At 42.3% G+C, this 13,429-nt stretch overlaps 1 protein-coding gene across 1 annotated transcript in view; it reads right to left on the reverse strand.

Annotated features, from left to right (window-relative positions):
* Positions 1–7,480, reverse strand: part of NPEPPS (aminopeptidase puromycin sensitive) — a 60,277-nt gene extending 52,797 nt beyond the window's left edge. Inside the window, exon 1 of the mRNA XM_025194460.1 lies at positions 7,361–7,480. Coding sequence (XP_025050245.1) covers positions 7,361–7,463 — 103 coding nt within the window. The 5' untranslated portion in view covers positions 7,464–7,480. The remainder of the gene's footprint in view (positions 1–7,360) is intronic.
* Positions 7,481–13,429: the final 5,949 nt, after the last annotated feature.

The raw sequence follows: 13,429 nt of genomic DNA on the forward strand, positions 1-13,429 counted from the left end.
TCATGTTGGGAATCCTGGGTTTAAACACTGTTACTACCACAGTTCCTGTCGCAAACCCCAGCCTCTGAGCAGGTTCCTATTAGGGCTGTGCGAAGCTTTGGTAGCTGATTTGATTCGGAGATTCAGCCCGATTTGGGGACCGAATCTCCAAATCCAAATCGAAGACCAATTAAAAGCTCCGAATTGACTCAAAGCATCTGAATCGATTCAGAAAAGATTTGGAAAACATTCAGCCGCTATGGAGATTCGGCCATAGACTAAACAGGCAGCTGACACAGCTGCCCCCAGCTGGTGTTTGGAGGGGTGGGGGGGGGGAAGGGACACGGGGGAGGGAGGGATTGGGGCTGGGACTGGAACAAGCTGTCCAGCCGGGGCAGCAGATGTGGGATGCGGGCGCAGCAGCACTCAGACCAGGGGCTCTGCCCTGCTGCCACTTGCCCAGCCAGGGAGGGTGCAGCACGGCTTGGCAAGGTGACACATGCTGTACAGGAGCTGGGGTGGCTCCAGCAGTCAGTCACCCAGAGTCTGGCACCGCTCAGCTCCAGCGGTCCCAGCTCCCGGACAGCATGTGGTGCCCTGCCAAACCACGCTACACCCGCGCCATGGGGGAGCTGCCACACAGATGCCAGCCCAGGGCAGGGAATCCCCACTGTGCAGAGAGGTTCTGCCACAAGCCCTCAGAGGCCCTGATCCCCACTGCTGCATTCGGTGAGTGCAGGGCTTTTTTTTTTTTTTTTTTTTTTTTTTTTTTTTTTTTTTTTTTTAATTTAAGTGCCCAGGGGCTAGGGCTGGGCAGGGGATGGGGCCTGGCAGGGAAGCCAAGGGGGTTTCTCCCATGGCTCCCCCTACCTGGGGAGAGGCAGGCACAGCCAGAGGAGCCACAGGAGAACCTGCAGTCACCTGGCTGTGCCTTACCCTCCCTGGCTGATCTGAATCAGCACCGAATTGCCAATTCTGATTCGGCTGAATCAAATGGGGACAGTGATTCAAATCACCAAATCAAATCACTGTCCTCCGAATCTGCCGAATCCAAATCGAATACTTCCTTATGCGTACAGGCCTAAGCTGCTATCCCCTAGACATGTGCCAAAATGCCTGCCATAGCACTGGAGCAGTTTTCAGAGAAGGAACTGTGTTGGAGTCTAAATTTTACAGATGTAACAGGGCAATGCTCAGAATTGTGTAGTGTCATATCATACCTCAGTTTTCAGCATTAACCACTGACCTCCAGTAATACAATGCATGATGGCACTTTCTATTTTTACAACATTTCACTGTATTGCTTAAGAGACGTATTGCTTTCTCCTTTCAAAAAGTCTCAGGCATGACAATATCCCCTTTCATCTTACCAAATGCATATTAAGGCTTCTCTGCACACCACTGCACACCACTGCTCAGGATCCTTCAAGGTCACTCAGAGTCCTCTGCTAAGATAGAGCTGATGAGCACCATTAGGTCTTGAAGTTAATGCTCCACTGAAATGCACAGGACAGTTCACATCTCTCCAAGCTATTTCAAACTATATGCAGACTTGCTACCAGTTACACGAATCACATTGCCAAGCTTTGCACAACAATTAGAAACTTACTGTTTGTTCTTGAATATAAATGCTAATGTAATCATATGATATCGGGAGGTGGGGCTTCAAACAATGACCTATAGTGCCTACCCTTACTTAGGGTCTTGCATTAGCTGTTTCATTTCTCCAGAAAGTTGGTTAAGTAGCAAAAATTCAAATGGGTCATTTGGTGACTTCTTTTAAAAACATGTTTTTAATAATTGCAGTGCTAAAGAATAAGGTAATGCTTACTCTATTTCTGTTAAAATTAAACAGTACTACAGCTGACTAATTTTACTTGGGAAATGATTACTATCTGAGCCTCTCAAAATTCACAATGTTTTTAATAAAGTTGCTGTGCCTCGGAGTTTTGAAATATTCAAAATGCTCTCCAAGTTAAATGAAGGTGAGAAATAATTAGTCAGTGATCACGGCTACATCAGATAATTTCACACCTCTTTAAAATGCAGATTTGCAGTGAAATTAAACTAATTATTTTCCAATATTTAGTATGAGTATGAAACGGGTCCCCTGAAATTTATCTGAAGAGTTACTATTTGTGCATTTTTCTTACTCCCTTATTTGGTTAAGCAGGATCATCCATTTAGACAGGTAATATATCTAATGTAGGCCACCCATTTTCACTAAAAGTAGAAGGCTTTGCATAGTAAATATTTGGCTGTAGACACCAAAAAGAGCCTAAATTCTAGAAGGCAACTAAAGATCCCTCGTGTTAATGGAGTTTTCTTTTACAATTAAAAGAAATGAGTCAGTGTATACAACAGAAAATTCTGAATTGTAAATTGAGCATCGCTGTTCCAGTGCAACATTAGCTGACTCAAGTGCTAAGTCCAGAGATACTGAGCCTACAATTACTATACTAGTCTTAGAATTAATTCTCCAATTTTAGTATTTAACATTCATTCTTAAGTTCAATCATCATCACTATTAGTAATGAAGATCCTGGATTCACCTGTACCAGTCTTCAGTGCAGCAAAACGCTTACAGCAGAGGAAAAAAGCTTTAGAATTCTGTTGCTACAAAAGCTGTGGTTATATCTATCGCCCTCCATTATGCTTGTGCTAGCTCAGAAAGGCTACTAGGAATCAGCAGCAAACAACTCAGCAGTTTCACTGAATTTAGTAGGTTTGCCTCCATAAACAAAGGGAACATACTGTTTTGCAAGGTTCTATTACTACACCATACTTCGCAGAATAGAACTATACAGGAAAGGAGTTAAGAGGCTGATTATCTCATCGCTTATTTAGTAAAGAATTCATAAGAAATTCTTCCCTACTGAGGAACAGAACTCAAGGTAGTAAAATCCTAGCTGCACCTTTAAAGGAGACAAGCAACACAATCTTACTATGATACCCAAGATTCTTGTTTTTAAAGTTAATAGTATATAATAGTCTTTTTTTTTTTTTTTTTTTTAAAGGTTTTACACTGGTGGTAAAACCCAATTAATTTGGTTTGTATTTGTATTCCTTTATAGGGCTGCATTTTATATTTGTAGTCAGTCATAAATATCAGTTAGAAGCAGTACACAATATCAGTATTAGCAAGAATGACTTGTGAGCCATATCAACAGGTGCTAGCAAATATCCTCTACAAATAGTCTGCCAATTCCATGCAATTTTACTTTGAAAGCTATTACTATCTGGCAGCCTCCCAAACTGCAATGCCGTAACCTTATAAATAATCCAAGTATAAGAAACCTGTTAATACATGTGTTATGTAAAAAAACTATGCATTTTGAATATTTATGATTTTAACAGTTTGAAATGTGCATATACACTACAGCCAGAGAGATGTGAAAACCACATTAAAAGTTAATTACAATTAGAAAGAAGTAATTTAACCATAAAAACATTTTTCCATTTTACTAGATTATACACACTGAAAAGGTACAAAGGACACAACATTGTTAGATAGTAATTTTTTTTTATATTAAAGTCTGCGACTGTATTGCCAAGTTGCCCAATGAGGATGCTAGCATTAAAAGACCATAATACAGTCACGTCTAAGGGAAATACTATTAGGTTCACAACATTATCATAAGTGGGACCCAAAAAAAACAGGGGAGGGGACAGGAAGGGGAAGGCGCTCAGTTTTAAGTCTCTTGTGCTTCTTTCTTTCCCACAGCAAGGAAGTGTTCATCTTAGCTGAGTTAATTCATCCTTCCCCATTTGTACTTGTCATTTCCTGGGTGCTTGAAAAGACTTCAAGAGGTGGCATGTGCCTATGAGATATTGTTGGATTTAAATTCTATATCCTCCACCACTGTCACTGCATGGAGCATCTAACAAAACTAAAGATCTTGAGCGATAGCACACAAAGCTGTTCTCGGGGGTATAAAATCCACGGAAAGCCTATGTGGGATTGTAGAGCCAAGATAAAACCCCATAGCCTGAATTAAAGCTTGCATCTGGAATTAGCATTACATTCTCCCACATCCATGGAGGCTGAATAGAGATTCCAAACTGCTTAACAATACTGCCTGCTATAGACCTGTTGCTCTTTGGCTAGCGACTGCACTTCTTGCGGAGGGTTCCACTTTCCCAAACATACCCACTGAATGTTACTTCATTAGAGCATTGATCTCTATCTGTCTGGGCATCATTAGCTGTGCAGAGCCAGAACTGGGAGGTCCACAAGTTACTTTCCTGATGTTTGCAAAAAAATATAATTCTAACAGTAAACTAAATAAAAACACAAACTAATTTATAGGCAAAGTCTGATCGTAGATATGTTTTTGGTCACATGAAAAAAAAAAAAATCAGCATTTTTGACCACTGCAATAGTAATTATGTTAATCATGTCCCAATCTATCTCCATAACAAAGTTGAGTTGTACCTGCTAAATCCAGTCTAGAATTTTAGCTTTAATTTACTTATATGTTCAAAGAAATTTAATATACTGGGGTGCACCGATAAAGATTTTCTTGGCTGATACCGATAGCCAATTTTTAACCAACCGTCTCGGTATATACCAATCTGATAACCAATTTACAGGAATGCAGCCGGGCAACATGAAGAGCAGCTCCCTGCAGGTAATTCTGGAGGGGAAAGAGCATGCGAGAGAAAAGGGGCATGGAGGGAGGCGGGGGCAGATCGAGGCCCCTGCGGTGAGGAAGGGAGTGGGCTGGGGCACTGCCCAGCCACAGTGGTGAATGGGACTTGGGGCTAGGGTGGGGAAAGGGACAGAACCACAGGCAGTTCATCAAGCAGATCAGCATCCCAGTGCTTAAAAATGGTGATGGGGGAGCTTGAACTAAAGCTTGTTGAATGAGCTTTAGTTCAAGTGCTGCTGCCACCATTTTTAAGCCTGGGGACACTTAACTGGAGCTGAGCCAAGCAGGGTGATGGCAGATGCAGGCTGCGTTCTGTAGGCTTGGGGCTCTCCACCTTGTTTCCTTTGCCCTGGGGGCCCTGTGCTGGCCCCTGGCAGTGGGAAGCACAACTTGCCCCCTGCCCACCTGGAAGCATTGAGGCAGCAGGCACAGGACTGGCGCAGAGCTCCTGGGGGAAAGGCAGCAGAGTGAAGAGCCCTGAGCCTGCATCCAACCTGCGTGCAAATCGGGGGCAGCACATGCCCCCCATGGCTCACCAGAGGGGTGCACGCAGCAGTGGGGAGTCCCCTCTTCCCTGCACCCCCCCAGACAAGTCACCCACAGCTCTATCCCCCTCACCACCCTGGCCCCAGGTCCTGTGCACTGCCCTGACTGTATTCCATGCTGCCTGGCTACATTCCTGACCACATGCATGTGTGGAGACCTTGGCCAGAAGGCATATTATATTTATCAGTGAACATTATCAGCTACACCAGCCAGAAAAAGCCAATAACGTTAATTTTCCTCTTATCAATGCCAATATGATATGCAACTGATATATCAGTGCACCTCTATAATATACCATTGCTTTTCAACCCTTTCATTTCTCCAGCGACTGAAACACTTTAAGAAAATAGAAACCTATTTTATAAACCTTAGAAACATCTTTCTCAAATCCCAAACCACAGCCGTTCATCTTATTTATAACCAAGTTTTAAAGGCACTACTTCATGACATCACTATCACAGCTTTCCCTTGTTAGAAAAAACTGTACAGAGCTTGTTTACTGCCTGGATGATTTAAGTAGTACTCTTATATATAAGAGTACCAAATAACTGTTGTCATGACTGATCTACCAAAGAGCTCCACCAAAAACTATACACATCAGAAAGATCACACGTGTTCCTGCACGGTACCTGTTTTTATTTCAAAGACCACATCATTCACATCTTGGTCATGTCATGCACTCATTACTTTAATTTCTCTCCACCAACCTCCAAGTCTATGCAAAACATTGCTGAAATCACCTTCTCTCCCATGACTTTGTTGCATACACGTTAATTCTTGAATCTCTTGAAGCAGCTCCCAGTCAAACATTATCAATTCAAATGTCTTCTCTCTGTTAAGGCCCCATGTAATCTCAACCCCACCATTTGCTGCTTTTATTTCTTCCCAATCCTTATCTCTTACTATTCCCATTGTCTCCTGCAGCTACTTAGTTATGCCTGGAACCCTTTTCTGTGTAGGTGCATCAAATGCCTTCTCTCCCGCAAATATATTTCTCCCATTAATATTTCTCGCTACTTTGATTCCAACATCGATTTCTCTACCCTTTCTTTAACTGGAGCTGTTGCCTATATATTGTCATTGTGTTGAACTGCAGGCCCTGAAAGTACAGACTACAGAATCTACAACTCAGTCTAAGACGGAGGGTGGGAAAACATGGCTCATGGGCTGGATCCGGCCTGCAGGGAGCACCTGCCAATTGACTGGACCCAGGCTGCAGCTGAAACCATAGCGCTCTGATGGGGTTGAACCCACCCAGGACAGACAGCACTGTGCCCTTTGCCTGTGCCCGCCAGCCCCAGTCTAGGCTGGTACACACAGCTTACCAGCTGGGCTGCTCCCAGTGCAGCTGCAGCTGCCCAGGTGAATCTCATCTCCCGCGAGGGCTCCTCCTCCTGCCCCTGCTGAGCTGCTCCAGGTGTGGACGAAGCTTCAGCCGGGTGGCTCTTGCCCCAGCATGTGGGGCCCTGGCTCCAGCTCCCATCCACCCACTCAGCCACCCCCAGGCAGCTTCCCCCTACCCGCCCCGCACAGGGCAGAGGTATACAGGAAGCAGATCATGGCTCTGCCCAGGGCCCTGGCCCCATGCTGTCCCCACCCCACAATCCCAGGGTCTACATGGAGATCACCTGGCAATCATGCAGGCAGGGCATGCAGTTGGGTAGGCAGGGAACTGCTTCTGGGGCCACCGCCAGGTGCAGAGCTGTGATCCATTCCCTGCAAGCTCCTGCCCACAGAATCTGTGCCTGTCACAGGGACATGTGGGCAGCAGATTGCAGCCTCCCCCGCTGGGGGGGAACCTACCCCAGGCCCCACACTGTTACTACTCTGCTCCTGCCCCACAATCCTGGCCTCTCCCACCCTGCTCCTGCTCCCAAACACTGCACCGTACCTGCCTGCGGCAGGGGGGAGGGGGGCGTTGTGTTGCTGACCTGGCTCACAACAACTCAACAAAACTCTCTATGTGGCCCCCAGGGCCCAAATAATTGCCCACCCCCGATCTAAGAGCATCCACAACATTGTATGCAAAATATAAGCATGGCAGATAGAAGTAAACCAAGCTCAAGAGCTACAGTACAAGGTAAACTCTAGAAATAGGGGATGTTTACTATGAGTGACAACACTTACAGTATGAAAAACATCGTGAAAGAACACTAATACACCACTTCAAGACAATTTCTTACCTTCATCGCCCTCTGGTGCATAGGAGGCTGTAATAATGTCAATATCAGCACAGTTCATCACAATTTGATTGGTTGCCTGTTTCACCTGCAAAAGAAGTTCCATCAGCAAGTGTCAGGAAAGACTTGAACTAATTCTCCTCTATCATTGTTACTTTTGCATGGTATTCTCCTTCTACAACCACTTAATCTAAAAAAACCTTTGCATCATGAGATGTCTGATATCAGAGAAAACAAAGTCACGATGGAGGAAAAAAAACACCCAGGGAAGCTAGAAGCTTTCTTTGCTAGCAATGAGCTACAGTGGCTGACCAGACTGCCTTAAAGTTTTAGTGAAAGCCTTTCTATCAATTCTTGAATACATACACACTTTGCTTAAAAAATGACCAACTACCACAGTGGTAACAAAATTCCTTACCACACTAATATTTCCCTTGGATGAAACGGCCTGTATTCAGAGAAGTCAAAACTAAATATCAACCCACTATAAAATGGATAAAAGATTTTGGATGGAAAAAGTTGGCATTATTTAAGAACTTTGTTATAGCTAAACACACAGGAATCATCATATAGGTGTAATGGTTTGATCTGATATCCAAATTTCTGGCGGTATCTAGTACCAGATTTTTCAAAGAATTCCCAATTGGACAATTATGAAATAAACTGCCTAATGAATGAAACATCTTCCTTACTCCAAACAATTAGTGGTTGGCTTATTCCTTGAAGTGTGAGGCCTTGCATCTTTTATTTCTTGGTATGTTTTTGGCATGTTAACATAGCTGTAGCTTTGCTTACAAAAACCTGTAACTGCCACTCAAACAATCTACATGACCAGAGCCAAGTGGGCCAGTCTGTCTCTACACAAGCATAACTGGTTCTCCAAGTCCAAATCACTAGGCTTATAATGGAAACAAGTTCCAGATAGTGATTAAAAAGAATAAGGAAAATAAACTGTCTGAATATTGGAATTACCATATCAGAACAGTGATCTAGCTAGTCCAGTTGCCTGTCAACCAGGTTAGTTAGTATCTGATGCTTCAGAGAAATATGTATAAATCTCCACAATGGCCTAATGCATAAGGCACACCCTTCTGAGGAAGTTTCTTTGTAATCGCAGATAGTGACTGGTTCATGCCTTGTAATTCAAGAGAGACTGTACATTACTATGTGTAACTATCAAAATTTTAAAAATAGCGCAAGTATCTCTATAGATAAATCCTACAGAAAGCTCTTAATCTCAATCACATAGTGTGGTAATGTGAATCATATGGTACAATAAAAATACTAAATATGTTTTCAATTTGTTGAATTTGGAAAAATAAAAACTAAAAACATTACACAATGTTTTGGGTGATATGGCACACATCATAATTCCATGGAATAAGACTAACAAGTGAACAGGCAAAACGATACTTGAGATAGATGTAATATTTCTGGTAAAAATGCATTGAGACCTAATCTTTTACACAGTGTAGAACTAAAGTGGTTTACATTTCCACCAATGAGCAGAACGCTAATATGTAGTTTTATCATGAGATTAGAAAAGTTTTAAAAAATAATAAAACAATACATTTAAAAAAATATCAAAGGGCACAGTCAATCTGGATTTCCAGAAGAAAAGTAGGTATAGTAAAAGTTTGAGAGATACCATATTTACTCAAATACGAGACCAGGATTTCAGCATGGGGGGGGAAAGCCCCTTGTCTTATAATCGCATACAAGGAAAACTCATTAAGTACACTGTCTATCATCAAACTGCTGCAAAAAGCAGTATGTGCTCAGTAATAGAAACTACCTAGGAAGCTGATTAAATACAACCATCACTGAGCATGATTATAAAACTCACTTCGTAAGAAACTTTTTTTTTTTTCTTCTCTTAAAAAACAAAAAAACAAAAACCCAGGCAGGTATTCCCTCCAAAATGAACTGGAACCAGATGTGGAAGTACAATACTAGGCCAGCACCTGGATGGCCAGAGCCAGCCCTAACGCCCTCCTGTTGGTGCCAAAAACAGCTGCATTTGATCTTAGCCACAAAACCCAAGATGCCGATGGAAACCTACCACAAGCATACAGTTAGGATAGTCCATCTGAATGTTAGTGGACACAGTCCCCCTCAGTTCCAACTCCTTTCAAGTCATGGCAAGCCACTACATTGAATACATTTTTACTTCCTCTTCGGTCCCACAACTGAGCTCCATCTTTCTTTCTCATTTCTAATGATTCTTGTTTCTTCACCAGTCTTAAATGTCTGGTAAATATCACCAAATGGGGCCCCAAACAGTTCACACCCAGAATCCCTCTGTTGCCCCCTTCTCTCAGTTTGGCACATATGATTAGTGAGGTCCCACCCTTCATGAGATGGAGCTGGATCAGACTGCCCTATGCCTCATCTACATATACATTTTTGGAGGATCCCAGGACTCGTGACAAGACCACCCAGTTTGTCATGAATAGGGGGATAATTAGCACGTGGTCTTTGTGGCAGGGGTATCTTGAATACACACATATACTGAGCAGTGCTGAGCTGTAGGGTCACCATGGCCTCAAACACTGTTGTCTCTGCTGGGGACCAGCCCAATGAAACATAATAAATCATGAGCCTTTTGGCTTTGGACTAATGTGTAGTTTGTACTATTTATAGTAGGGTCTGACAGTAAAGGGCAGGGAGGTGGAGAAGGCAAGGGGGCTACCTGACCCCATAGCTTTGTTTTCCCTGGAACAGCAGTGGGAAGGGGACAAATTCAAGGAAAATTTCCAATAATTAGATTCTATAACTGAAAATTATAACAATTTTATACATTTTCCATATATAGACTCTAATTATTGGTGGGGTTGTCTTATATTCAGGGTCACCTTATATTCAAGTAAATCTGATAATAAACTGGAAGACCTTTAGAGTCTTCCAACTTACGTAGTTAAGATTTTAGTAGAGGAATTATACATGTAAATTGCTAAACTCCATAAAGTCTGAAGTTGACAAGGTTTGGGCCTTAAAAGATCTCAGCTGCCCTGACCCAAGAACTGTTTCCATTATAGTACAGTGCTTGCAAAAAGCAAGTTTAGGTTTGAGTGGATACAACCTCATAGCCACAGATGTTTGTAAGGATGCACTTTTTTCCCCAGACTTCCCTTGTTTCCCCCAAACACAAACCCATTTTACAGAAGGGTGCAAAGAACTAGAAACTCAAAGGAATCAGGTTAATTGTTAACATGCAAAAAACATTTACCTTGCACCAACGCCAAATATAACGGGCGATATTAGAAAATTAATATGAATATTCTTCAAGTACCATATAAAGAGCACTTGCAATGTTATAATTGTATAGTTCATTTAAAAAAAAAAACTTCATTCTGCAAAGCAAGTTCTCAGCCCAGGAGCCTTCTCACAAGTTATTACAGATAACAATTAACTAAACCTTTAAGGACATAACAGGATAAAAAAAATCACTACCCAAAGCACTTAACATTTGATCATTCCCACCTTACCAGAGCCTAAATCTCAGTTTTTACAAGCATTCAAGGCCTTGTGAAGAGTGACACTTTGTAAATAACCAAGTCTGAAACACTGTTTATAAACCCAATAGATTTGTTTTCAGAAATACAGCTACTCTGCTCAAGGCACAGTTTAGTTTGTCTGAGTACAACTGAGTTAGAAGGCACAGTGTAATCTCAGTGGATGAGGCAGGTTCATTTCCAAGAGTATAAATATATGAAGTGCCATCCCTGATCCACCCAGCTGTACAACATAATAAAGCCACGGTTCAAACAGATCAGGCAGATCAAGGGGATTCAGGACAAGAAAAAAAGTTGGGGAGGAGATAGGTAATAAATCCAGGACTAACAATGACCACAATAAAGACAGTTCTGTAATAAAGACGTTTGAAAGCAAGATAAAATGAATCAAGACTTATAACTGGAGTCAAAGAATAACTTTTACCTTAGGGCCCCGCACAGTCAAGATCTGATATTGTAAGACAACTATATTAGTGGTGTCAGCGCTTGGATATCTATTACGATGAGTCACAAAAAGATCCCATAAGAGTGGCCATCCTGGAATATAGCAATAGCCCATCCAAAATTTGCCTCTAAAACTAGTTTAATACCATGGAAAGATGAAACTCCATCCCCATAACTATTCTGTGTGTTTAGCAAACCATCCATATGCTCCTTTCCAGAAATGTGAACAATACTAATCCCAGAAAGAGCTCAGAGTTTAAAGGCATGTCTCTACCACCCCAGCATGACAATAGGAGTGCCAAACTATAATGCACAGCAAGGGTGCTCCAAGCCCACTTTCTTCCAAATCAGAAGTAGCCCAGATAACTTACTAGCACTGCCTCTCAGGAAAAATACCAGTGTGTAATCAATGTGCGCTAAAGCCATGTACAGACATTCCATTTGTGCAAGGAGAAAAACAAACAGAATTGTAAAGATGTTCAAGACATTTCTTGAAAAAGAGAACTAGCTCCAGGCTAATCCAAAGCAGCATGAGGCAAGGCAGGCTGCAGTGGGCAGCCAGGCCCCCAAGCCTTGCCCCCAATTTGTCCCACTGTTCCATGCTAACCCACAGCAGTGCAGGACAAGGTGTGCTGTGTGCCCCAGCAGCAAGACTCCTGGAGCCTAGCCACAGCAGCAGGCTGCTCTCCCACTCCCTGCACTGCTCCAGATCAGCCCAGAGGACTGTAAGGAGCAGGGGCTATTCTTCTGTAGCAGGAAGAGGGAATGTTCCACCCCCATCCCACCAATTAGCTGATGGGTGGAATAGGGGGGAGGAGGAAGAAGCAGAATTTCCCAGAGCCAGAACCCTTCCCTTTTCAGCAGTTGCCAAGTGCAACTTGACAGCCTGCCCACTTCCCAGGCAGTGGAGAGGGCAAGCTGTCAATGAATGGGCTCTCCTAATGCCAGGGTTGACCCACGGAGCAGCACTCTACTGCCCGGATTAGAGAGCTTGCCTATGAAGCTCTCCAGCCATGGAGCTTGAAGCATTATGTACGTTCCATCTCCTGGGCTATTTTTCTATTGGTAAAAAATTCTTACTAGTAAAAATGAACATCTGTATGCAGCTTAAGTCAGCTATGTTAGTTCAGTTAACAAGGTAAGATGCACTGCATCTTAGTATGGTGATCCCTAGAACCAAAATGGAGCAGCATAAAATTGCCCTACATTCCTGAAGAACTTCAGTCCTTTCTGACCCTATACTGATTTTGCCATAATGTCCCAGCCCTGTTTCCCATACAAAAACTCAGCAAAGGCATTTCCTTTTCCGTGTTCTAAATGGAAATTTCAACTATTCTACTGAACTCACACTCGAAGCCAAGCAAAGCAATTTTTTTATTATTACTTATTTTTACCTCCTACAAACACCAAACAGAAGCTTCTTGGTTTTTCATACAAGGAATCAATTTTCAAAATGGTGTCATTTCTTTTGTAGGTACAGACCCAAGTATATGTATATCTATATAAAATCAGATTTGCATTTGAGAGGAGTTTGTAAATGTCATTCTTAAAAAAGGACATGGAGAGTCAGCTTATGTGAAAGTTTGCCCTTCCCTGTGCAAATTAAACTTGGCATAAAAAGAAAAGAAAAAAAAGGAGAATAAACCTCATTTAGTACTTTTACTGAAGTCATAACACTGAGGTAATTCTACAGCAGTTTATAACAAGGTCACTCCTGTGCAAAAATTACCAGCTTAACTGAAATTGGAGTAAACTAGATGCAAGCAACATCATTCATAATTGAAGAGGCAAAAGGCTAACATGTTTGGCTAATACTTTTACTATCTGACTAGCAAAAATGACAGGCTAAGACAAGCAGCGACTTTGAGGACAACTACTACATTTCAAATTATGCTGTACAGCATGAAACCAGGCAACTCCAACCACCAAGGAAGTGTAGCTCAGGAAGTCCTTTGTAGTTTTCATCACATAATAACCAATAAAGACAGAAATGCATTTACTAGACATTTACTCTGCCAACCAGAAAATTCCCAACTATATCCACATCACTAAAAGCAAAACTATGCTATAATTTGTTAAGCAGGGAAGTTTGATACTATGGCAAGCTTTTACT

Source organism: Alligator sinensis, unplaced genomic scaffold, assembly GCF_000455745.1.
Source record: "Alligator sinensis unplaced genomic scaffold, ASM45574v1 scaffold2168_1, whole genome shotgun sequence".
In the NCBI taxonomy this organism is placed as follows: domain Eukaryota; kingdom Metazoa; phylum Chordata; order Crocodylia; family Alligatoridae; genus Alligator; species Alligator sinensis.